This window comes from Rattus norvegicus, chromosome 7 (genome assembly GCF_021556685.1).
Source record: "Rattus norvegicus strain SHRSP/BbbUtx chromosome 7, alternate assembly SHRSP_T2T, whole genome shotgun sequence".
NCBI classification, from domain to species: domain Eukaryota; kingdom Metazoa; phylum Chordata; class Mammalia; order Rodentia; family Muridae; genus Rattus; species Rattus norvegicus.
In genome coordinates, this window is record NC_141540.1 from 17,958,639 (window position 1) to 17,984,564 (window position 25,926).

The following is a 25,926-nucleotide window of genomic DNA, read 5'->3' on the forward strand; positions in this document are numbered from 1 at the left end:
GGAGAGCATCCCTTCCCTGGAGGGTTACAGTCAAATGGACATTTGTCAGTTCCTTGTTCTGGGATACACCTGTTTTCCTTCTGGGATAAACCTGGTCCAATCTGGAGTAACCAAGTATTTGAGAAAAATACGGTCAGGGTTTTTGGAGCAACTTTCCTGGCGGTGTATATAGTGGACCACAGTGGAGTTTTCCACTTAAAAATACTGCAACAAGATTGATGGGGTAGTGTGGAGATTCAGTACTTCAGAATCAAAATACATGATTACAGGGTAGGAGAGATCCCTAAAATCAGTCTGGACACGGGATCAGAAGAGGGACCTGACATGTAAACTCCAGGATGATGCAGGTGAAATAAACTGAACCTTCTGTAAGGCTGATATATTGATATCAGTTCTATTGATATAGAACACCAGGAATTGGAAAGGGTTTAGACTGTTACAAGTCCATTACGTTGGGGGAGTTTTTACCTGACCTAACAACTATATGACTACTGTGAAAATCATTTGGAATATGCAATAGAACAGTAGTTTCCTTTGGAATGTACAGAGCACTAATTTTGTAACCATCCAAAAAGACAAGAACACTATTAGAAGGCCTACTCCAGACCTTTCCTCCTTTATAACCTGTCCACCTTATGTTTCCACCAAGGCAAGAAAATTAAAATACTCCAACAAGGATACAATTATTCAATGTGAGAGGTATATGTATCTGTTTGTGTAGTTACATTGTAGCAATAGTATACAAAGGACGCAAGAAGTATGAAAGGGAACTCTTAGAGTTCTTCAAAAGAAAAAAAAGGGGGGTTCTATACCCGGAAAGCCTAGTTCACAAGTGCAAACATCCCCAAGACTCCGAATCATAGTAGCTGCTGTCAGAGACCCCCAGAGTCATTATTGATGAGTCAGAGACACTATTCCAACAGTATAACTCTTAGAGGTCCTTAGGACATCTCTCGTTTCTTCTATCATGAAATCTTTCTTTCAATATTTTAATATTCATAAGAGGAACTGTGTAATCCCCATTCATATTAATGTTTTACCTAAAGAAAGCTACCACATACTTTCACTCATATGTGGAAACAACAATCTGGAAATAAAAACAAAAAAAAAAAAGACAAAACAAAAGTAGTAGAGGGACTATTAAAGAAGAACATGAGGATTTCAGAGGCTACAAGAAAGAGAGGAAATAATAAAGCAGTCATTAGGAGGTCAGATATGATCAATCCATAATATATATCACATATATATGTGACAATATGTCACAAGGAAAGCCATGAATAGGTTTAAAAATATGGATTAATAATTTGGCTAATTAGATTTTGAGGAATTTTTAATTCTCTCTCTCTCTCTCTCTCTCTCTCTCTCTCTCTCTCTCTGTGCGTGTGTGTGTGTGTGACAAGATCCTACTGTGTGTATACCCTACCTGGACGGGAACTTAGTATGTGAATCAAACTGTCTTCCTACTTGTGAAGATTGTCTTGTTTCAAATCCCAAGGGATTGGACTATAGTTATGCAGCACCATATGTAGCCTGGAGTACACAGCTCACCAGAAACAGAGGAGAGAACTGGGTCCTGAAAGTTGTTCTGATATCCAAACACTCAAAGTGGCACACATGCATGATTGCACACACACACACACACACACACACACACACACACACACACACACACTCTCTCTCTCTCTCTCTCTCTCACACACACACACACATACACACACTCAAACACACACAAAAAAATGCAACAATCCTAAAATATACTATCTACAGTCTTCGCCAATGAAAGTATAAACTATCAAATCCTGAAAGAAAGCTTGTTAAATTACTATATCCAGAAAAACCAATGAAAAGAAGAAATTATAAACGCAATGTTTAACACCTGTTGTGGATGCTTAATGGAACAAATTAAAAGTGTTTGGCACCTAAGTAGTTGCTAACACACTACTTACAGAAGGAATAAAAATACTGAGTATCAAGGTCTGTAATGTGCATGTATGAAACCCTCACAGTGGAATGCATTGTTCTACAGGGTTTGTACATGATAATGAAAAGGAAAACTAACATTTTAAAGATTTATTAAGACTAATAATATAAACGTTCTGACACATCTTATCAGAACAAATGATTAGTAATAGGTCTGATTTTCATGCCTATAATAACAGTATTCAGGAAGATGAGAAATGAAGCCTGGTCATTCCAAATTGAAGGATCTCAGTGCTGGAATGTCCTAATATTGTTAAAATGTGGTGAAACATTTATCGCTGTAAGACCTTATACAGTGACTCATTATGCAAAAACTTTCCTCTGGGCAAAAATTATTAAAACATTTTTATTGTTTTAAATAATTTTAATTAATAATTTAATTATTAATAAAACATTTTTATTGAAAAATGTTTTCATACACTACATTCTGATCATTTTATCAAGTCATCTTTTGGTTTTTAATGTAAGTTGGATAACAAGGAAATTCTACTTTTATATTTATGTTGAAATGAATCCTCAACAAATTAAGGATATTCAACTCTTCCAAGTTCTACAATGTCTGATTCAATTGTGTTCACTATAGTACAAATACTTGTCAAAAAGCCTAAAATTAGGAGTGTTGTACAACGTTATGTGATTCTATTGTGCCCTTCAGACCTTCTGATGAATAGTCACTCCTTTTAGGTTTGCAAATTCTTGAAGAACAAAGGTCAACACCCTATTTTTCTTTGGGAGTGTGTCTTTCTAAGTAGTCAAGCTGGCTTCAAACATGGCAGCCTCCTGGCACTGCTTCTGAAATATTATAACATTTCATGAGTCAAGACACTGATCGCCAACAATTCTCTTGGCTAATCATAAAAAAGCAGTAATACTTTTCTCATTTTTGACAGAACTCAAGTGACTGAGAGAGATTGTGAATATGGATATAGTCATCAGTGTGTAGAAGCTAGTAACATTCTAGAACACATTGTTATTGAAGGCATATCTCCTACAATAGCAGTACATGAAAACAGTTTGTATAATAGAAACACCATTGACTATTTATCCTCAGATGTGCACTTCAAAGGTAAAAATTAAGTGAAAGCAAATGGGTAGCACAGAGATGTGGGAAAGGATTGGTAATCTTTCACTCATTCTGTCTTTTTTGCATCCTCTCCTATAACATGTTGCTTTATCCTCAATGACTCCGACATGACCTATTTCTTGGTAAACACTTGTGGCCAAATTTACCCAAAAGAAGTCTACCCATGGGATCTTACTTTCTTGAATGAAATTACTGTGACTGTCTGGAGAAGAAAATATGCAAATATACTCTGTGGGATTTATTTTGTGAGCTTGTAAATGTTATAGCTCTGAGGGAAAAGGTTCCCCCATTGGGAGTGTTGAAGCTCTGAAGAGAAAGTTATCCTGGCAGTCAGGAGTCAAGGAAGAGCACAAAGTCACATTGCACAACAAACCTTATTGGGACTTACTGGGATAGACACAAAAGGGTGGCTGCTGCCCACGTTCAGGGTTGTGAGAAGCAGCATGAATCTGAACAAGAGACAGGGTTGCTTGAGGAGTTTTCCAGGGTGGAGATTTCCAGGGTGAAGACTGGTAGGACTTAAAGCCCTGAGCTTGGAAGCAGCTTGGTGATTTAGGGCGGGGGCAGCAGGGTGCGGGGGGCGAGCACTCCAGAATTGGTGAGTTTTTAAGCTCACAAATTGGAGTTTGGAGTTCAAGTATTGGTGGTATTTTGGGCTCAGGGAATGATTGCTTTTCAAACTCAGGATTGTTGGGGTCTGGTGTGTTTTCAAACCTGAAGAGCTCAGACTTTTTACCCTACAAAGCCCAAAGTAAGAAAATTCTCCAGAATTCTCCAAGGAAGTGTAGGGGCTCATTAGAAAGCTCTCCTCTGTAGTGAGCCATATTGGATTTGGGCCTGGCCATTTTGTGACTGTTTAGCTCAAGGTGGCTACGTGACTCTGGGCTGCATGGCCACAGAGGTTCAACCTTGAAATGACTGCCATACAGACATGAGATTGTTGAACTAAAGCCTCTCCCAGGAAGACCCTGGGAGCAATGACAGGATGTTTCAGCCTGAGCAAAACACCGGATGTCCCTGAGCAGATTCCTGAGAAGGGTTCGACCTTTTCAAAGAACATGTCCCTGGAAGACTGTTGCCTCTTTGTTATAGGAGGATATCTTGCAGTGTAGTGATTCACCTTATATCCTTGGGCACTTTCCAAACTCCCCCACCCTAAGCCTCAGTTCCCACTTCTATTCCTGCCTCAGAGCTTTAAATGCTGTACATTTCTCTCAATAAACAAGACCTTGACAACAGAACTTTTGCTTGGTCTCCTTCTCTTCACCCCCATTTTGGCCCACAGGTAGAAAATGAAAAGAAAATTATACAAATTCTAGGTTTAGAAATATAAAATTAAAAGAGTTAGCCCCAAAAGCCACAAACTCAGGGCTAAGCCCTGCCGCCAGGAATAGCAGGCCATAAAGATAAAGAAAAGGAATGCAGGATCCAGCTCAGGCTATTGAGGACTGACCCATAAACCATCCAAAGACGTCCCCCCAGCTTACTCAGAGTCATACTTTAACCAGATGTCCTCCAGACCCTGATAAGCCCCTACTTGTGCTTTTCAGCCATTGTGTCCTGCAGAGAGCACTCCAAGAAACCGGGCAGCCCAAGCCTAACCAGAGGTGTTTCAAATACAAATGCTCCATCAGTTTTGACAAACGTTTAAAAATAATGAAGACCTGAAGACCCTACCCTTCTCCTGATTTAGTAGCTCTGTTCCAGGAACCAGGGGGCCATAAAACCTTCTGGCGTCCCCTTATCTCCTGGAGCCATAAAACAATCTTGTAACTTGTGGTACATTCCCCTTTGACATCCCCCATCCCCTGGTGCTCACAGCCTCTGCCTTTAAATACTCTTTTTCCCAGCCTCTCGGGGTCGACACCTCTGTCTCCTGCGTGGGATATGTGTCGGCCCGGAGATCTCTGTAATAGGTCTCCGTAATAAACCTCGCCTTTGCTTATTACATCCAAAATGGTCTCTCTGTGTCTGGGGTCCGCGATTTCCCAAGACTTGAGTAAGGGTCTCTCTGCGTGGGATCTTTCATAATAATGGGGGCTCGTCCGGGATCTTCGCGACCACCCCAGACTCTGAAGACCCCTTGGAGGTGAGTTGGATGTTTGTCTGAGTGTTTCTGTGTGCGCGGCGCCGCAATTGTCAGTCTGTGTCTGTCTCTGTTTTGGTTCCGCCGTGTGTGTATATATGTGTGTCTTAGTACTGGTCAGTGTTAAGAGGGCAGATGGGTATTCCTGCCCTGTGGTAAGAGGGCAGATGGGTATTCCTGCCTTGTGCTGAGAGGGTGGATGTGTATTCCTGCCCTGTGCTAGGAGGGTGGATGTGTATTCCTGCCCTGTAGGAGAGTGGATGTGTATCCCCACTCAGTGCAGCTGCCTTTGTGGTCCGTGAGGACCCCCTGGCTGCGGAAGGGGGGACGCCCCGGGCCCGCAAGGCTGCAGCCCCTGGAAGACATTCCACGGGCGTAGAACAGTCGGGAGAGCCCGGCTATGGACAGTCAGGAGGACCTGACTCTGGTTTTCTGGAACAAAGGAGATGGAATGCTCCTTTTACCTAGGCGGGAGTGGACGAGGAATCCCACTCCGTCAGAGGTCGAGTTCGGCTGCCTATTTAAATATAGGCACGGACAAGTGTGCTTGGTCGTTAGGACAAGAGGACACTCTGGAATCCTGTTGGGAGGTGGAATCAGATGGTCCATCTCATCCCAAAAGCAGCTAAGGTTAAGCTGCAGTTTGGGCCACGTACTGAAGGTACCAGGCATCTGTGAAAGTTGGTTATAAGATGCTTTGTCTTGATATTGTTTGTCTGGCTTGTTTTCTGTGGTATTGTCGAGTGTCTTTTTGGCTTTTGTTTCGTTTTTGAATTTTGGACTGACGACTGTGTTTGAATTTGGACTGACGACTGTGTTTGAAATCATGAAACTGTTTGCTTTGTTCGTCAAAGAGTTTTACTTGGTCCTCTTGGTGCTTAAGTTAAAAGTTAAAAATAATTTGCTTGAGAGAAATTGTTTTCTGCCAGGGAGTTTTGTCTTTCTCTCCTGAGCCTCCTCCCCAAGGAGAGAGGCCCCTCCCTTTACTCCCCTTGATCAGCCTAGCTGCTGTTAACAGTTGTGTAAACAGACATTAACAAAAACCTTGAGGACAAAACCTCTCGTAAATAAAAAAGTTCCCCAGATTAGGCCTCCGGTATGAAACAAGTATAGTGAGTAAGAAACTTAATTTTATGGACCCCGCTCTAGTGGCGGTGTGTTGGTTGATAGCCAATGTTAAGTTTTTAAAACATAGTGTTTTATCTGTGCTTGTGCTCCCAACACACAGTAGGGGGGAGCGAAATTAGCTGCGGAGCTGCTGCAGTGAGCATGGGGACTTCTCAAGTCTCACCCAATTTTTCTGGCTCTTCAGGAGCTGTTTAAAAGGAAAAGGCTTAAGGTAAAAAGAAACACTATAGAGAGATTTCTTAGTGAATTACTACACCTTGATTCGCGATCTCTGGGAATCTCACGGTGGACAGCTGAGATAAGCTAGAAAAAGATTTAAATTTTGCTTGAGAGCAAGGATTCTTAAAGGCGGAGTTTCAGCCGGTATGACACTTAGTGCGTAGCTGCCTAAAAGATCAGAAATGCTGTCAACAGGATATAAAAAAGGGACAGGCTGTGTTAGAAATGCTACAGGAAGAATGATCTAAAAAGGCTGAGAGTGAGGTGGGGGAGGACTCTAAAGAAAACAAGAACAAGAAAAGAATTTCTGCTTTTAGTGGCCAGACCTTCAACTCTTGCTCACAGAAAGAGAGTGCTCATTAGAAGTTCTTTAAGGAGCCTGCCTTATCTGCTGGCCCTATTCCAAGAGAGGAGCCAGTCTCCAGCATTAAATTACTTTTCTCACTGGTCATCATTAGCATGGAGAATGCCTTTGATCTTATCCCCACAGCAGCCAGTTCCTGCCCCTGTGGTCGAAATGTCCCAGGTTGGGGGACAGAGAAGCCCCTAAAATAGTTTCAAAAAATCTACAACAAACTGTGAAAAACTTTGTTTTGTTTTGCCAGTTTGAATTTAGAATTCAGGCTTTGGCTGTGGCCAAGGTCAGGATTAATGTTTTCTTTTCCATGGGCCTTTAGCCCACTGAGGAAGTTTGGTAAAGGGCTGCTACTGAGGTCCTGAAAGCCCCAGGTGAACTGGTTACAATTCTTTTGTCAGCTGCTTAGAATCTAACACCCAGGTTCTAACGTCTCTCCATCCTTTTGTTATTAGTTGTTACTGGAAGCCCAGTGCCATTTAGAGGATGGGTCTCTTGAGTGATAAAGCCACTGAGCTGACACTAAAGGAAGGTACTCCTTAAGGGAAAATCTAAGTCCAGAGAGACAACCTATAACAGATAGACTGCCCCTCTGCTCACTTCTCTGTTTCACAGACACAAGGTCTTTTTGTCCAAGAAAGCCTCCTGGCTTAGCTGTGTGACTAAATGCTATTTGCCCTCTTCAGTGGACCTCTATTCTCAAGATTCCCTTGTTTTCTCACCATCCCATTTGAGATGCTTGTTAGTAACTGTTATAGGTCTTCTTTACCACCGAGGAAAGACAGAATCCTACTAGAGGCCAGAAAAAGTGTTCCAGAGATGGATGGAAGGCCCTCACTTCTGCCTGCTCTCTTCAGACGCCTGAAGGTAGGGAGTGCTCCAGGTCTGCCGCCAGGCTCCAAGGGTGGGTCTCTGAGGGGCTGGAAAATGCCCCACCAATCTGGCTAAGATAAGGAAAGGATATAAAGAGAATGTTACAGAAATTTAAAGGGTTAAGTTAAGTTGCTGAGAGTTAGTACAAGTTACAGAGAAAGAGGTAAAAAAAAAAAAAACAGAAAACTAGAGAAAAAAAGAGACAAAAAGAAGAGGAAGTTAGAGAGCTAAAGAGAGATAAAAGACGAGAGAGGAACATATACTGGCCACAGTAGTTAGGGAACCTAGGAAGATAGTACCTGGCAACAGAAGAGAATTCCTGGCTAAAGATCAGTGTGCCTAATACAAAAAAAAAAGGACACTGGGTCAGGGACTGCCCAAGAAAGAACAAGAGGGGCCACTGGAGAGCTTCTTGGTCCTAGAGTGCTGGACAGGGACCCAATGCTCTGTGCTCCTATGCCCCCCAGTCGGCCAATATCCAAAGACCTTGAGTGCAAGGAGCTACTGGCAACGAACAATACTTATGGACTGCCCGAAGAATAGTGGAACTTGGCGTGGGCCGGGTAACCCACCCACTAATTCATGGTCATCCCTGACTGCCCCTATCCCTTGCTCATGAGAAAATTGCTCTCCAAATTGGCTTGCGTGGGCTGAAATGGCTAGATGAGGCCATGTGTATACATATCTATAGACTGTGTATGTGGAGCTTAAGACCTGTCTCAGTGCACCAGTAACTGATGCTGGGAGATGAATGGCTTAGTGCTTTTCTGCTTGGAACACATCACTCCTGCCAGCCGGGCACTAACAATTATCACCCAATCCAGGACTTAAACTGTGATAGAGTGGCTGATAGAGTGTCCAAAGATGGGACCACTGGTCACCTGCCATGGACTAGATTCTCCACCGGTTGGGGACAATCTGGTCACCTTGCTGCCCAATCCGGACCTGGAGCCACCACAGCACGAGTGTCAAACACTGACAGAAGCACATGGGTGGAGGAAAGACCTCTGCGACTGGCTGATTGACCCCTGCTGAAAGCCGAGGACCTTGTCCACAGACGGGAACAGTTCTCTTCATGAATGAAGGTCAGAGACAAGTGGTGCTGCCATGGTGGACAAAACGATGTCATCTGGGATGGCTGAACCTCTACCCCCCCAGCACATCAGCGCCACAGATGTCTTTGCCGTCTCTTAGATGCCCTGATGAAGCCAACAACTGTGAGTACTATTCATTGCCCAGGAAAACAGGAGGGAAGAGATTCAGTGACATGGGGCAGTGACAAAGCAGATAAAGTGGCTCGGGAAATGGCTATGCAGGAGCCTATCCTGGTTACAGGCCTGCAAGAGACAGCCACTGAGAACTAGGATTAGACTAAGGGATGGCCTCACTTAGAAAAGGCCCAAATTGCTTAAAAGATAAAAGACAATGACACACTTGAGGGGAAAGCTATACTTCCCAGAGAACAAACAAAAGACTCACTTTGCCAAATACAGAAATGGACCCATTTAGGAGATAAGAAGTTTGTCCAAGTAGTTAAGGTGTATATAATAGACTTTAAGATTTTAGCCAAGAGAGACAGTAAAAAGTATAAGATACGTCAGTAAACAAATGCTTAACAAACAAACAGGACAAAGAGACCTAGAGAGTTTAACGAAAAGTTGAAGTGAACTTCACTGAGATAAAACCAGAAAAATATAATCACAAGTATCTCCTAGTGCTTGTAGATACCTTTCCAGGAATAGATAGAAGCTTTCCTCACCAAACGAGAGACGGCCTCTACAATCATCAAGAAGATACTGAAAGAAATCTTCCCCAGGTCTGGAATGCCCAAGGTAATCTGGTCAGACAACAGTCCTACTTTCGTTGCCAAGGTAAGCCAGGGTGTGGCCAAGTATTTAGAGGTCGATTAGAAATTACATTGTATTTACAGACCTCAAAGTTCAGGACAGGTAGAGTAAATAAATAGAACTCTAAAAGAGACCCTAAACAAATTGACCATGGAGACTGGCACAGACTGGGTGACACTCCTTCCCTCTTGCTCTCTTCAGAGCAAGAAATACCCCTTCCAGATTCAGCCTTACCCCCTTTGAGATCTTATATGGGGCCTCAGCTCCCCTGACTGTATTAGATGATGTTACTGAACCAACTTGTCATAGTGCCATAGTAATAATGATTTGTGTGCCAGGCTAAAAGACCTACAGGTGATACAGAAAGAAATCTGCTCACAGCTGACAGCAGCCTATGCCCCGGAGACCCCTGAGACATCCCATCAGTTCCAGGTCGGAAACAGCTACACTGAGCCCAGACACTTGAGCCTCGCTGGAAAGGACCGTACCTGGTGCTGCTGACCACCCTGACAGCCGTCAATTCTCAGCCCTCACCAGCCGTGTACTTACTAGCTGTTAGGGCTGAGAGCTGGGACCTAGAGGGAAATTCAGTCATGTTTGTCCTGGGTTCCATCGAGATAGGTGTGGGGATAGGCTTGATTTCTATTACAAATGATGTAACATTACATATGTTAATACTCCTAACACTTCTTGAGACTGTGCCTCAGGGATCACAACCTGTATAAGTTTAGAAGTTCTGAAAGACAGTCATGACCTTGGTGTATAGGTTTAGATAGTGTCCAGATAGAATCCTGATGCTAAAGACTTTTTAGCTGACCTCCAAGAATACCTAACCTCCCTCTCAGAGGTAGTCCTTCAAAATAAGAAAAGATTAGACCTGATATTCCTTAAAGAAGGAGCCTGTGTGCTACACTGAAAGAATGTTGCTTCTATACAGACCATTCAGGAGTAATTAAAGACTCCATAAATAAACTTAGAAAAAGGTTAGACAAAAGACAGACAGAAAAACACATCAGAGATGGTTCGAGAGCTAGTTTAGTAGATCTCCCTAGATGACTACCCTACTCTCTGCTACAGCTGGGCCATTATTAATAATTTTCTTGGTTTTAGTCTTTGGCTCCTGCGTGACAAACAGGTTAATTGCTTTTGTTAAAAATTGAGTGGGTGCTGTGCGGTTGATGGTTGTGAGACAACAATACCAGTCAGTTAGGACAACTGGTGAGACCAAATAAGACTTGATATCAAAATTCTAAGATTAGAATTATTTAGTAGGAGAAGACGGGAATGAAAAGAAAATTATACAAATTCTAGGTTTAGAAATATAAAATTAAAAGAGTTAGCCCCAAAAGCCACAAACTCAGGGCTAAGCCCTGCCGCCAGGAATAGCAGGCCATAAAGATAAAGAAAAGGAATGCAGGATCCAGCTCAGGCTATCGAGGACTGACCCATAAACCATCCAAAGACGTCCCCCCAGCTTACTCAGAGTCATACTTTAACCAGATGTCCTCCAGACCCTGATAAGCCCCTACTTGTGCTTTTCAGCCATTGTGTCCTGCAGAGAGCACTCCAAGAAACCGGGCAGCCCAAGCCTAACCAGAGGTGTTTCAAATACAAATGCTCCATCAGTTTTGACAAACGTTTAAAAATAATGAAGACCTGAAGACCCTACCCTTCTCCTGATTTAGTAGCTCTGTTCCAGGAACCAGGGGGCCATAAAACCTTCTGGCGTCCCCTTATCTCCTGGAGCCATAAAACAATCTTGTAACTTGTGGTACATTCCCCTTTGACATCCCCCATCCCCTGGTGCTCACAGCCTCTGCCTTTAAATACTCTTTTTCCCAGCCTCTCGGGGTCGACACCTCTGTCTCCTGCGTGGGATATGTGTCGGCCCGGAGATCTCTGTAATAGGTCTCCGTAATAAACCTCGCCTTTGCTTATTACATCCAAAATGGTCTCTCTGTGTCTGGGGTCCGCGATTTCCCAAGACTTGAGTAAGGGTCTCTCTGCGTGGGATCTTTCAAAAACCTCTTTGGTACCCTGAATAACTGGGTCCCCACTGGCGGGGACACTCTTCCACTTGAGGCCCCAGGGAGTTGGGATGCCTGGCACTGGGGTGGGGGACGAGTGGAGGGAACATCCTATTGGCATAGGGGGTTGGTGGAACGGGTTGAGAAACTGTGGGAGGGCGGAGCCATAGAGAGGTAATGACAGGACTGTAAAAGAATAAAAGTAATAATAATAAAAATTAACCTCACTCATTAACAACACAGACATGCACGCACACAAACACATGAGTTGTTTATATACCAACAGGCATGTAGCACTGTGGATTCCAGCTCTCTCAGACTTACAGCATGGCAGATGCTTGTTAATATGCTGTTCTCTGGGACTCTTACCTCCTGGTTTCTGCATACTTCAACCCTTGTCTGCACCTCTTTTCTGCTTAGCTTGAGAGAATACCATTCACACTGCGATGGGAAGGCAGGGATTACTAGGTTTCTCTCTAGTCATACTTTCTCCCCAGGAGAGTAAACCAATGAATCTGAGAATGCCACCCTGTAATGTAAAACTTCAGCACAGGTAAGAGACTTTTTATATTTATGCCTTTTCAGGATTCAGGATTTACATGTCCTAGGGTGAGCATGGATTCAACCATATTCGTTTCCTTTGTTCTCTACTAGGTATTTCCTTTCTTTCTCTCCCAGATTTCTTCTTTAATTTTAATCTTCTGGTTGATTTTGGTTGACTCCTTTTTACCTCTCAAATAGACACAGAATTTTTTTAATTTAATTTCCATATTTGATATTCACATTTCATCTCCCTTTCTCTGCTGAATCTGTTATTCCTCAACATGAATACATTCCATGTTAGCTCTAGAAGGCTGGCAAAGCACTTCGTAGAATTCTCCAAGTTAGGTTTTGCTTCTGTGAGAAAAAGATGATGCCATTGAGAGCAGTGACTTCAGAATCCCTCACCAAGTTCTAACGTAACAAGTGTTGCCTGTGTCACCTTCCACTGACTTTGGAGCAGGAATGTCAGAATTAGGATTTAGATATCATCTCGGCTTCATATTTTGATTCCCAGAAAATTTCACCATTTTAAATTATTTTGTACAGATACTTCCAACATGATTGTTTCATGGATTATTATGGCCCGAACATATTAGCTGCAGGGTATCCAGGGAAAGGTGTTACTTGGCCACTTTCAAATATGCAAGATTAAGAGATAGTAGCACACGATCTGCTTCAATTTCCTTGGTTAAACTAAAGAAAAAATCATGTCTTTTCATTAAAAAAAAGTGTATTTTGTTCTATGCAAGCATCCACATAGCTACAGGGAATCTGTGTATTAAGGTTGTGAAATGGAATATAGCTTGCACTTAATTCTGAACACAAACATTGAAAATGAAAATACATTATCGAGATCTAGGCTGGGAATCAAGGGATGACAGCTTGCTAAACAAAACACAGAAATGAGGCAGATTCATTGAATGCGACATCACTGCGCTTTTGCTAACACTTTGGTACGGCGCTGAGTTAACAGGTCAAGGATAGTGGAAGATTAAAATACTCAACCATGAAACATCATTAGTCAGGATACCTTGTCAGAGAGAAATCATGCCCAGAAAAATGCAAACTTGACTATTAGATGAAATTTTTAATATTGAACTCTTTTTGCCTTGGGAGTTGTGGTACTTTGAATAAGAACGGCCCTATAGCCTCATATACTTTAATGCTTAGGATTCAGGGAGTGACACTTCTTGAAAAAGATTAGGAGATATGGCCTTGTTGGAAGAAGTGTGTCACAGGTAATGGGCTTTGAGGTTTCAAAAGCCCAAGCCAGCCCAGTGTCTGGCTTGTCCTGCTTCCTGTGGATTGAGATGAGGAAGTCTCGGGTACTTCTCCAGCACCACATCTGCCTGTATGCCACCATGTCTCGCACCATGATGACAATGAAATACAGCTTGAAAACTATAAGTGAGCCCCAATTAAATATTTTGTTTCATAAGTGTTGAAGACCAGCTCTGACAACATGTTCACTGATCCAAGGAGTGGATGTGGGGTCAGTGATGATATAAAGCAGACACACAATTACACACTCTTGGTGGATGGAACAAGCTCCAACGGGGCAAGTTCAAACAACTTTATAGACATAGAGACAGACAGACATATTTGATAGATGGAACATAGCTCCAACAACTTTATATATATACAAACAGATGAATAGATGGACAGACGGATAGTTGCATGGATGGGTGGGTGGATGGATGGATAGATGGATGGATGGATGGATAGATGGATGGATAGATGGATGAATGGACAAACATATACACAAAACTCCAACCACTTTACATACACATGTTTGGTGGACAGAGCAAAACTTCCACAAGCATGCTCTAACAAGATTTATTTTTTTCTCTCACAACTTATATATCCTAGCAAAATCTTTCAAGCTGTATAAATAATAAAATCATAGAATTATAGAATAGTATAATCATAAAACATATTATAATCATAAAAGGAAGCAAATACATTTACGACGTAGAAATTGTTTTCTTACTTTGAAAGATTAAGATGTTTCTCTTATACAACCCATTTTATAAATATATGATTTTATACAAAATGGAGACTATGATGGCACATATATCTCAAGATTACAAAGTTTCAACCATGCTGTTGATTAAATTCTTTCCATAAGTGAGAGCAAGTACATAAACATTTTTAAGAGGGCTTTTTGTCTCTCTAATTGATTTTTTCACATGCTGATTCTGTGTGCCTAAGTATAACCATCACAATTTCTCTGTCTACAGAAGATCAGTTGTGGGGCTAACATATCTCATTGCACTGATTTTTGTTTTCACGTTTGTTTATTTTTTATTAAAAATGTTTTTCATACAGTAAGTTTTGATCATTTCCCCACTCTTCAATTCTTTCCAGATCCTCCCTCCTAATTCAACTTTATGTTCTTGAAGGACCCTAGGAGCTTTTGCCAGCCTTACACCCTCCGCCTTAGATCAAGACTAGGCCAAGTACCAGCTTCCCGACTCAGGTCTAGGCTAGGCCGAGTTCCATTCTTCACTTACAGTTCTCAGGAGGAGCAGGAACATTTTTGAAAAACCACAGAATGTACTGACTGAGAGTCACCTGTCCCTCTGGTCCCAGATAGAGTTTGAATGCATGTCATGTGCTTGCTAGTCAATAGGTTCAAAGGTCAATGAGGGGCAACCCTGATGTGCTGGAAAAATAAACCTCTTGCATTTGCCTCAAACTCTGTTCTCTTGTCTCACTAGGGGCGGTCTCCCGGCACTTAGGACTCACTTTGAGCCTTACATTCTCTCTCTCTCTCTCTCTCTCTCTCTCTCTCTCTCTGTCTCTCTCTCTCGTTCTCTCTGTCTCTCTCTCTCTTTCTCTCTCTCGCTATCTATCTATCTATCTCTCTCGCTATCTATTTATCTCTCTATCTCTCTCTCTCTCAAAAAAAAACCACACACAAAATAAATGAAAATCAAAAGAAACAAAAGCATAATAAGACCCCCCAAAATGCCAAATAAACCAAACTAAAACAAAGTGTACATGAAAATATCATTAACTTAATTTTGCATTGGGTATCTGCTACTGAGAATAATAGGACCTGCCCTTAAATGTGATTGAAATACCCAGTGAGACTCCTGGAGAAAACTGATTCCTCTTTGCCAGTGGGTATCAGTTACAGGAAGCTTCTTGTTTGAGGTAGGACCCTGTGTTTACTTCTTCTTAGTGCTAGGACCCAATCTGCTTTGAACAGTGCAAGTCTTGTGTGTGGTACCATAATCTGTGCTGTATGAACATTAGATTTGTTGTGTCTGGAAGAAACTGTTTCCTTGGAATGATCTTCTGTCTCTTATACTCTTCCTGACTCATCTTCTGCATGGACATCTGAGCCTTGAAAGGAGTGGTTTGATGAAAACATCTAACTGAACACTGAATGTTGCAAAGTCTATCACTCTCTGCATATTGCCTAGTTGTGGGTGTTTGTGTAAATTCCTGTCTATTGCAAGAAGAAATTTGTCTGATGTAGGCTGACTGAGGCACTCACTATAGTGGTCACTAGAAGTCATCTTGGTTGCTCTGTTCCTTTAGCAGCCTTTCAACTCAAAACAAAAACCCATGTCCAGACAGATTCACAGAAGACTCTAACCACACTTTCAAAAAAATATACAATCAATACTTCTTAAATTATGTGTGGAAAGCTTTGGAGACTGCTTCTAGGAATTTGGCAGGAATTTGACATTTGGCTGGGAGAAGGAAGTAGACTTGAGATGAATACAGCTGTGGAATGTGTTCTTTGTATCTTGATGGGTCTTGTTAAAACCCAGAATACAGTAATTATGGCACCTTTGTGCTTTCTCTGTTCCTTAACTACTCTATTTATGCCTTGTTTCTTGATTACTGTATTTATGCCTTAAGACTAATCACATTCTTTGTAACTTGAATGATATAAAAGCAGACTAGAAAAAAACAAAACAAAACAAAAAACAAACCTGCTTCAGCTTCAGACTGGCTCGGGTTGTGTGATAGTGTTGTCTAATTCTTTTCAATCCTTACTTCCTCCCCAGAGACCCTGTTGACTGACAGAGCTGGCTTGGTCAATTATGTTTTTAAAATATAGAAACAAAAGAAACATTCAAATACCCTCTATAAAGATAGAACTAGTCTAATATAAAAACACGATGAAGACAAAAAAAGATAAAATTTCAGGCCAATACCCCCATTGAACACACAGTAAAATATCTCCAACAAGTTATTTACAGACTCAGTGTATGCCTATGTCAAAAGATTATCCACCATGAGGAAGCTGAGTTTATGCCCAAGATGCAAGGATGAGTCAATATATACAAGTTAATAAATGAAATAAATCCTATAAATGAACTTAAAGTAAAAAAAATGTCATGATCACCTTAATGGATGTAGATGCCTTCATGATAAAAAAAATTCTAGCTGGAAAAGACAAGGAAAAAAATCTCAACACACTGAGATCTGTATACAACAATCCCACAGCCAACATCATCCAAAATAAGGAAAACACAGAAACAGTTCCATTAGAATCAGGAACATGGCAGGGTTGCTCGCTTTACCACCTCTTTTCCAGTACAGTGCTCACAGCACTTCCTGTGCAGTGTTTACAGCACTTCCTGGAGCAATAAGGCAAGAATGGAAAATTAAAGGGACACAAAAGGGAAAAGAAGCAAACTATTCCTATCCCTACGTGCAGATGGTGCTATAAAAGATCCTGAAAAATTCATGAGAAAGCTTCTAGAACTGATAAACAAATTTCATTAATGTGCCAGGGTATTACACCAACTTACAAGAAGCCTTTATATACAATGAGTGTGCTGAAAAGGTGATCGCAAATGCACTCTCATTCATAATCACCTCAAAAAGGCCTAGGACTAAACCTAATGAGGGACATGAAAGACCACCTCTACAATAAAAATTTTAGTTTCTCTAGAAAAAAAAATTGAGAAAGACACTAGGAAGTAGAAAGATCTGCTCTCATGGATTATCACTACTAATATTGTGAAAATGATCATTCTTCCAAACACTATTCACAGATTCAATGCAATCCCAATCAAAATACCCATAATATTTTTTACAGAAATAGAAAAAAATCTTAAAATGTATTTGGAACTAGTCACAAACAACCCCCAAATAAACAAAACTATCCTGAGGGGTGGACGTGAAGCCTTCCAGATTTCAAGATAAATTACAGAACTATAGAACTGAAAAAACACATTAATGACTGGCACGAAAAAAGGGAAATGTACACCAATGAAGGAAAACAGAAGACACACACCATCGTAGGTTGACAATGAAACTCAAAAACAAAAGCTATACTCTGGTGGAAACATAGCATCTTCAAGAAATGGCACTGGGAAAATTGGATGTTTACATGTAGAAGAATGAAATTAGACCTGTGTCTGTCACTCTGCAGGAAAATTATCTCCAAATGAATAAATGACCTCAATCTGAAACATGAAATGTTAAAAGTGGTAGAAGAAAATATAAGCAGTACTCTACTGGATAGAGGTGTAGGAAAGTGTTTTCTAAACAGGACTCCATTTCACTAGGGATTAAAACCAACAATCGACAAGTAGGAACTCATAAAACTACAACACGTCTGTACACATAAGGAAACAGTCAAGTGAAGAGAAATGCCACATAATGGTACAGACTCTTTGCCAGCTACATATCTGACAGAGGATTAATATCCACAGTACATGAGGCTTTAGGAAACGGGTCAAGAAAACAAAGGACGCATTTTAAAAATGGTCTTTGGAGATTTGAACAGGCAGTTCTTAAAATGAGAAATAAAGATGAAACATCTAAATAAACCCATCATCCTTGACAATTAAGGATTGTAATTCTTTTAAAGTGGAGATTTTATCTTACTCCAGGAAGAATGGCTAAGGTCAGCAAAACAGCTGACAACGAATGCTGGAGAGGACTGGGAGAAGGAAAAGTTGCATTAACTGTTGGTGGGATTGCAAACCGGTGCAGACATCACAGATACAAGTGTGGAGAATGCTCAAAAAGTTAAGAATGAATCTACCATTTGACCCAACCATACTACTCCTCAGCATATGCCCAAAAGACTTGACATGCTACTCCATAGCTACGTGCTCAGCTGTGTTTACTGCTGCTATACTCACAGCACCTTGGAAATTGAAACAACCTAAATGACTTTCAGCTAATAAACAGGCAATAAAAAATGTGGTAGAGAAAATAACGGGCTATTATTCAACTGTAAAGAAAAATAAAATAATGAACTTTGCAGTTAAATGAATAGCTCCAGAAAATATTACATTGCAGAGATAAAGCAGATCCAGAAAGACAAATGTAGCATTTTCTCTCTCAGCTGTGGTTCCTATGTCAAATCTTCTCATGTGAGTATATAACCTGAAGTAACCACAGAAACCAAGACTATAAAAACTGACCAAGGGGATGGAGATGAGTGCTTCAATTAGGAAGAGCAGGATACAAGTGAAATGAAGTGGGAAGTGGGAAAATGGGGGACGTTTACTGAGGAGAGGGAGTGAGGTCAATACAAAAGAAGAGAAGGAAAGATAAATAATGCTATGGATGATTGAAAGGGCTGTAGGAAATCATTGTCTATTTACTTAGAATTATAAAACACATATAAGTAAACACCCTATATACCTAAGGCTGGAGAAGAACTCCTGAAGAGAGGTGGAAAGACTATAACAGAAATTCAGGAAGTTTGCTGTAAGTTTGTATCAACTAGAGAAGACAAAGAAGCTATGCCTATGATACGTCAACAATATGGCTACCTAAATAAGACTTGAACAATGTCAGTGCCCACAGGAAAGCTAACATGGAAAGGGGAAATCTCAAGGATCCGCTCCTAGACAAAGGACAACAGGCAACCTAACACTTGTGTGAGAGAATACCAAGTGGTTATTCTTGAAATCACATACATACAAGCAGCACTAATGAACTCAGGAAGTTTTATTTATATATTTATGCATTATATTTGCAACAATAATTACAGGACATAAATTTGAGAGGAACCAAGATGGAGATATGATAGTATTTGTAGGAGGGAATAGGGGGATGATGTAATTATATTTAAATTCTTAAAATGCAAAAAATAAACAATAAATAAATCATAATCATTAATTAAGAAGATGGGTGATATGATATATTGTGACTAAGATCACGTTCACAGGACTGTTTACTATATTGGTAAATCCTTGTGGTCTTAAAAAATTAAATATTGTTACTCTTACTGTGCTAAATTTATAAATTAAAATTTATTGAAATATAGTATACAAGGTGTTTCAAACATTTGCTCTGGATTGTAGAAGATAGTCAACCAATGTGGACAGTCTTCCATTTATTTTAGTTTTTTTTATTATATCCTTAAGGCTCATCACTTGTGTTAGATTGACTTTCATCACTAGAAAAATGGAGTGAAAGTGACCAATGAGAGGTTGGGCTGTTTGGTGTGACCAAAAAATGCTGAAGGGATATAATGTCCAAGAAAAGGCATGCTTCTACACAGTGCTTCAAACTGCCTTGATATTTGGAAGCCTTTAAACTGCCTTTACCACAGAATACAGTCGTAGCTTTCCACTCTGGTCACCCCCCTCCCCGCCGCCCCTGTCCCCCAGCTCCTGTCTTCCCTGTGACACTGTCTTGACCAGAAAGAACTGAAGTCATCTGTCTCAAAAGATTATCTCTCTAAAGATTAGGCATGCTTCATTCTTGGCAGATGCTGAACATTCTCTGAGGAGAGAGAGGTGGCAGGGAATTTTTGTTATGTGTTGGAAGGAGTCAAGACTTCTGGTCCCTGAAGGCCTGTTGAGGTCCTTTTATATTCCCAGATGCTGAATGAAAGTGTTTTGGCTGGATTCTGATGAGTCCTGTGGGAATGGCTTGTAGGAAAGCATAACATGGAGAAGGGACAGAGAATCACTTCAAAATACTCTATGTGCTTGCCACTATCTTCCTGTGGAGTTCACATTACCATTCCAGGCAAGAGAAGCCCCTTTGCTGTCAAACCTCACAGAGCACTCGCCCAGGTAACAAGGATCCAGGTGACCGGATAAAAAGGCTCAACAGTATTAATTTCTGTAGACTGGCCTAGCCTGGTATTGGTGTGTAGGACTAGACAGAAGGGAGTCTTACTGCTCCAAGGCTGCCTGGAGTGTTTGCCCAGAGTGCCTTATCATCCAATCTCTTGGGTGCTCACTTCAAGTACTATGCTAAAGGCCTTCAGTAAGTGGTGATACTGCTCTAGTGAATATGTCTGGAAAGAGAGACAGAGACAGAAAGGAAGATAGAGATTTACTGGCATATTGTGGGTGGAAGTCAAGAATGTTGTCATACCTCATACAATGCACAAGACATCTTCCACATAAGAAAGTACCAGCCTCAAATACTCCCAGTGATGTTGAGAAATCCTGCTGCATGTATCTGGCTGCCACAGTTGTGCCTTGCTACAGCATTGGGCCACACAGAATAGTTCCAGACTCATGATTCCAGCATCCCCAAACACAGTGATGTTCCAGAGTTTACCATGGTTTTGCTTTATTCCTTCATTACACTGTTGTGTGCATTTCTAAGTCCTAGCAGTGATTCCCTGTCTACTTCCTTTCCATCTTGCCCGCCTTCTCTACAGTTATGAATAAGCAGACACTAAAGCAAGCCCCCTCACTAAAATGAATACCACAGAAAACATTCTGCTGTACGCTCACCCACAGGCAGGTTTGAAAACTATTACAGACACCTGGGAGATGTTTACTGGATGACGTATCATATCATGACCCTGTGTAAATTTTTAAATTTTATTTTTCTTTCCACTGATTTCTCGTGTGTGTGTGCATATGCGTGTGTGTGTGTGTGTGTGTGTTTGTCTGTGTATGTGTGTGTGTGTGTGTGTGTGTGTGTGTGTGTGTGCGTGCACACACACGTGCTAGGGTTGGGGACCACAAGGCATGCCATGGAGGTGTATCTGGAGGTCAAAGGACTCTCACTCTACCAGTGGTTTTCAGAGATCAAACTCCAGTTTGGTTGTAAGTGCCTTTACCTTTGAGTAATCATATGCTTAATATAAATATAAATTTCCTCTTTTTACACTCCCAGCAGCATTTCTGAGGATTTTCCATACCTCCAAGCCCAGCCAACATGGGACACTTTCTGCTTTATGGAATTTTGCTCCAGACAGTTAATTCAGTGCCTGACTTCATTTGCTTTTGTTCTTAATTCCTACCAATATCCCCTTTCTTCTGGTGCCATTTAAGCCCATTCTATTTATATTCCTGCTCAGTTTTGCATCAAAAATTTTTTAATCTTTTCCATATATGTTTATCTTGTCAATTTTAGACAATGTAATTAATTTCCATTAATTTTTCCACTATTTTTCCATCTATTTGCTGACATACCTGAGCTATCTTGTCAACCAGAGCCCTATAATGTGATGATTGTCTGATGTTGGAATTTCACATATTTTAGTCTTTCACAGCCTAAGACAGCAAACTCGTTCTCCTAAACTTTGTACTTAATACCTTAATAGTTACTTTTCATACCTTTAATCTCTCTGGATTCCAATTTATCATGGGATTGGACGCAAATGAGATTCGCACAGCTTCATTGAAGGCATTTTCCTAATACAAATGACTAAACAATCTACATCTTTCTCTTCATATGGAATGCCAAGTTTTGTTTTAAAATCTTATGTTTAGTTTTGAATAATTTAATATTTTTAAATCTTCTAACAAGTTTAAATCGCCTTCATGGTGTTTCAAGATTGCACTTTAAAAATTGATGATGGCACAGTGTGGGAAAGGACTCAGGAACTCCTACCCCTCGTTGAAGAGCAGGTGAGAGCTGATGGCTGCTGGAAAGGGAGACTCAGTTTTCTTTAAGGGTGTCAGGTCCCTGATCGACATCACTTAGTGATCAGTATATGGGAACACAATCTGAAATCGGTAGATTATGTTGAAAACATAAGGACATCATGAAGTTGGGAGGAAGGGAGGCGGGGAGTGATTCTACAGTGAGTTATGGGAAGAGATGGGAGTAGGACATTACCAAAACATATTATGATTACATGTGTGCATGTATGCATAAAATTGTCAAAGAATACAAATATTATATTTTATATTAATATTATTATAATTATGTAAAATATATTGTATAAGAAAATATATTTTCAATACAAGAAAATAAATTATTTTGACTATATAATTGTCCCTGAAACTGGCTCTGTTTCTGTTTCAGATAATTTGTTTAGTATCAGTCTTTTTTTTCCTGGAGCAATTTGGTAAGATTTTTTAAAGATCATATTTTATATCTGAATCACCGAGATTTCAAATAAAATTTCACTGTGGAGGTGATTTGCAGAGCTGATATCAAATAAGATCATTCACTTATAACTGTAAACTTTGGATATTTAAATTACCTTTTATACTTTTATTAACACAACATTTTCTTCTTTGTAAGTATTACAGTATTTTGGTAAACCAATGTATATTGTATAGACAATGTTTTAAAATATCATGAACATCTACTGGATATCTTTAAACCATATCATTGTCTTCATGGGTTCTTTCGAATGACACATAGGAGGTCATTTTTCAATTAATTAATATATTTCTACAGACAGAATAAAAAACAGAAGTATATGTATGTGTGACATTTAACCCAGACATATTATATAATTATGAAAATATTAAATAATTTAAAACATTCTCCATTTAAACTTCTAATATCTTCTTTAAAAGATATTATTTTTATTTTTTATGAGTAGACTGTAGCTGTCGTCAGACACACCAGAAGAGGGCATCAGATCTCATTACAGATGGTTGTGAGCCACCATGTGGTTGCTGGGAATTGAACTCAGGACCTCTGGAAGAGCAGTCAGTGCTCTTAACCACTGAGCCATCTCTCCAGCCCCTAATATGATTTTTTTTTAAAAAAGAGCTGTTGTTAAACCAACTGAGAAGGCGCTTAGGATCTTCAATTTTTATTGAATGTTAGAACAAAAAGCAAAATCTGAGAACCGGTGTTCTTTTGTGGGTTTGTTTGTTTATTTGTTTGTTTGTTTGTTTGTTTGACACAGGATTTCTCTGTGTAGCCCTGGCTGTCCTGGAACTCACTCTGTAAACAAGGCTGGTCTTAAACTCACAGAGATCCAATTATACGTACATGCACACACACACACACACACACACACACACACACACACACACACACAATTATTTTGCTAAGGGACATTGTTTACTTTTATCTAAATGATATAGTTGAAGGGAGATTCTTGATGTAAGGAGTGCTGTTTCTTTCCGATCAATCTCTTTTGTAGCACCTGTTGCCTTTGATTGTACTAACTGGTTATATTGATTATCTTACCATTCCTAAATTTGTCTCTTCCCTCATAATCCACATCTAGCTTACTTATTTACATGGAAAAGGATAGCCATGACAGTGAGTATCTCAACCCTAAAATAATTCATTTCTTCATACACTCTCATATAAGTTAATTTTATGTTGTGTGTGCTCAATGGAGATTTTGTGTTTTGGAGTCACGATACAAAATTAACTTTTGTTTTATTTTGTATCTTAAAGCAAAGTGAATGTAGATTTATGAACAAATGTGAGAAAGAATTCCTGAGAGTAGCAGGAACTTCAAGAGAAGAATACCCTGCTACATTTTTTTAAAATGTGTTTGCATCAGGATTAAAATAATGATATTGTGTTTCTATTTAATTGATTGAAGTGATGAACCCCAAGACAGGGTTCCTGACACTGAATCATCCTTGTCATTTAAGAGTCAAACCAATACCACTTGACCACAAAAACCTTAAGTATGCCCTGTTTATTAACTAGAGCATATACTTTTATGTTTCCATACCCATTCTTATTTAGAGTTACTTCATTATTTTAAGTGTGTGTGTGTGTGTGTGTGTGTGTGTGTGTGCACGCGTGTGTGTGAGCATGTGCCTGTGCCTGTGTGTGTGTGTGTGTGAGCGCGTGCGTGCGTGCAGGGACCCACCATAGCCAGAGAAATTGTCAGACCCCTGGAGTTCCGTGCAGTTGTGACTGCCCAATGTAGGTGCTGAGAATTCAACTCTGGTTCTCTGCAAAAGCAGTATGTGATCTCTCTCTCCAGCCCATCTCTCCAGCTCCAACCCATAAACATACTTTTTTGTTTGTTGGTAGGTTGGTCGGTTTGGTTGGTTTGGTTTGGTTTTTTGAGACAGGGTTCCCCTATGTAGCCCTGGCTGTTCTGGAACTCACTTTAGAATGAGCTGTCCTCTAATTCAGAGGTGCACTTGCCTCTGTCTCCCAAGTGTTGGGATTCAAGGAATGCACCACAACAACTGACAGCCCATAAGCATTCTTACATGGATTTAGGAGATTGAATTAACATGATGAAATCATCTAGGAAGCGTTATCTTTTCTATACTTTTGAATAATACTAAGTGACTGGTTTTTCAAATATTACTAGGACTCATTTGTAAACTCACTGGGGTCACAATCTTAGGGAAAATGAGAAATGTCCACTGAGTTTGTCAAACACAAAGCCTTTAAGATTGCTGCTGCTCTGTTCTGGAGCTGTGTTTTCATCGATGTATTTCTGATCTCATCAGCCTCAGAAGCCATGCCTGGTCAGAACTACAGCACCATCTCAGAATTTATCCTCTTTGGCTTCTCAGCCTTCCCACACCGGATGCTCCCTGCTCTCTTCCTGCTGTACTTGCTGATGTATTTGTTCACACTCCTGGGGAACCTGTTCATCATGGCTGCTATCTGGACAGAACACAGACTCCACACACCCATGTACCTCTTCCTGTGTGCCCTCTCCATCTCAGAAATTCTCTTCACTGTCGTCATCACGCCATGCATGCTGTCTGACTTGCTGTCCACCCATCGATCCATCACATTTATAGCTTGTGCTAACCAATTGTTTTTCTCCTTCACATTTGGCTACACTCACTCCTTCCTGCTCGTGGTCATGGGTTATGACCGCTATGTAGCCATCTGCCGCCCCCTGCATTACCATGTGCTCATGAGCATCCAAGGCTGTGCTCGTCTTGTGGCCTGGTCTTGGGCTGGTGGCTCACTCATTAGGACGACATTGACAATAGTAATTTTCCACCTTACCTTCTGTGACTCTAATGTGATCCATCACTTTCTCTGTCATGTGTTTTCCCTCTTAAAGTTGGCCTGTGGGGAAGGGACAGCCTTTGTTACTATTGCAGTGATCCTCGTGTGTGTCACACCCCTCATAGGATGCCTGGTCTTCATTGTCCTCTCTTATATATTTATTGTGGCTGCCATCTTGAGAATCCCCTCTACTGAGGGCCAGCACAAGACATTCTCCACATGTGCATCCCATCTCACTGTGGTGATTGTGCACTATGGCTTTGCCTCCCTTATTTACCTCAAGTCCAGGGGACTCCACTCACTCTACACTGATACACTCATGTCCACCACCTATATGGTCTTCACCCCCTTCCTTAGCCCAATTATCTTCAGCCTCAGGAATAAGGAGCTGAAAAGTGCTATAAATAAAAGCTTCTACAGGAATATCTGCCAAAAAAGTTTCTAAGCGTCAATTCTCTTGTTCTGAAATAAGATAGAAGGGTGAGATTTTCCTAGAAATCTTTGTTTTTCCTAGAAATCTTTAAACGATGAACTCATGTAAGTCTGTGTTTGATCCATGCTAGTGATTTTTTCCCACATTTCTTCCTTAATCTCAGGAAGCTGTGTTCCTCTGTTTGTGATCTTGTGTGATTGTATCCTTCCAACTACCTTCATTGTAATCATGTCATGCATGCATGGCATTTGTT

General features: G+C 40.6%; 1 protein-coding gene and 1 long non-coding RNA gene across 2 annotated transcripts; both read left to right on the forward strand.

Annotated features, from left to right (window-relative positions):
* Positions 1 to 4,900: 4,900 nt before the first annotated feature.
* On the forward strand, positions 4,901 to 11,512 carry LOC148004478 (uncharacterized). The gene is made up of 2 exons (XR_015624443.1): positions 4,901 to 5,153; positions 9,911 to 11,512. It is a non-coding gene; the product is annotated as an uncharacterized LOC148004478 (long non-coding RNA).
* Positions 11,513 to 24,734: 13,222 nt separating this feature from the next.
* Positions 24,735 to 25,685, forward strand: LOC120093759 (olfactory receptor 63-like). Its single transcript, XM_087559915.1, has one exon. It carries the CDS (start codon positions 24,735 to 24,737, stop codon positions 25,683 to 25,685), a length of 951 nt encoding a protein of 316 aa, XP_087416041.1.
* The last annotated feature ends 241 nt before the right edge of the window (positions 25,686 to 25,926 follow it).

Coding starts and splice junctions, on each gene's coding strand:
- LOC120093759 (XM_087559915.1), top strand. CDS start 24,735: ATGCCTGGTCAGAACTACAGCACCATCTCAGAATTTATCCTCTTTGGC.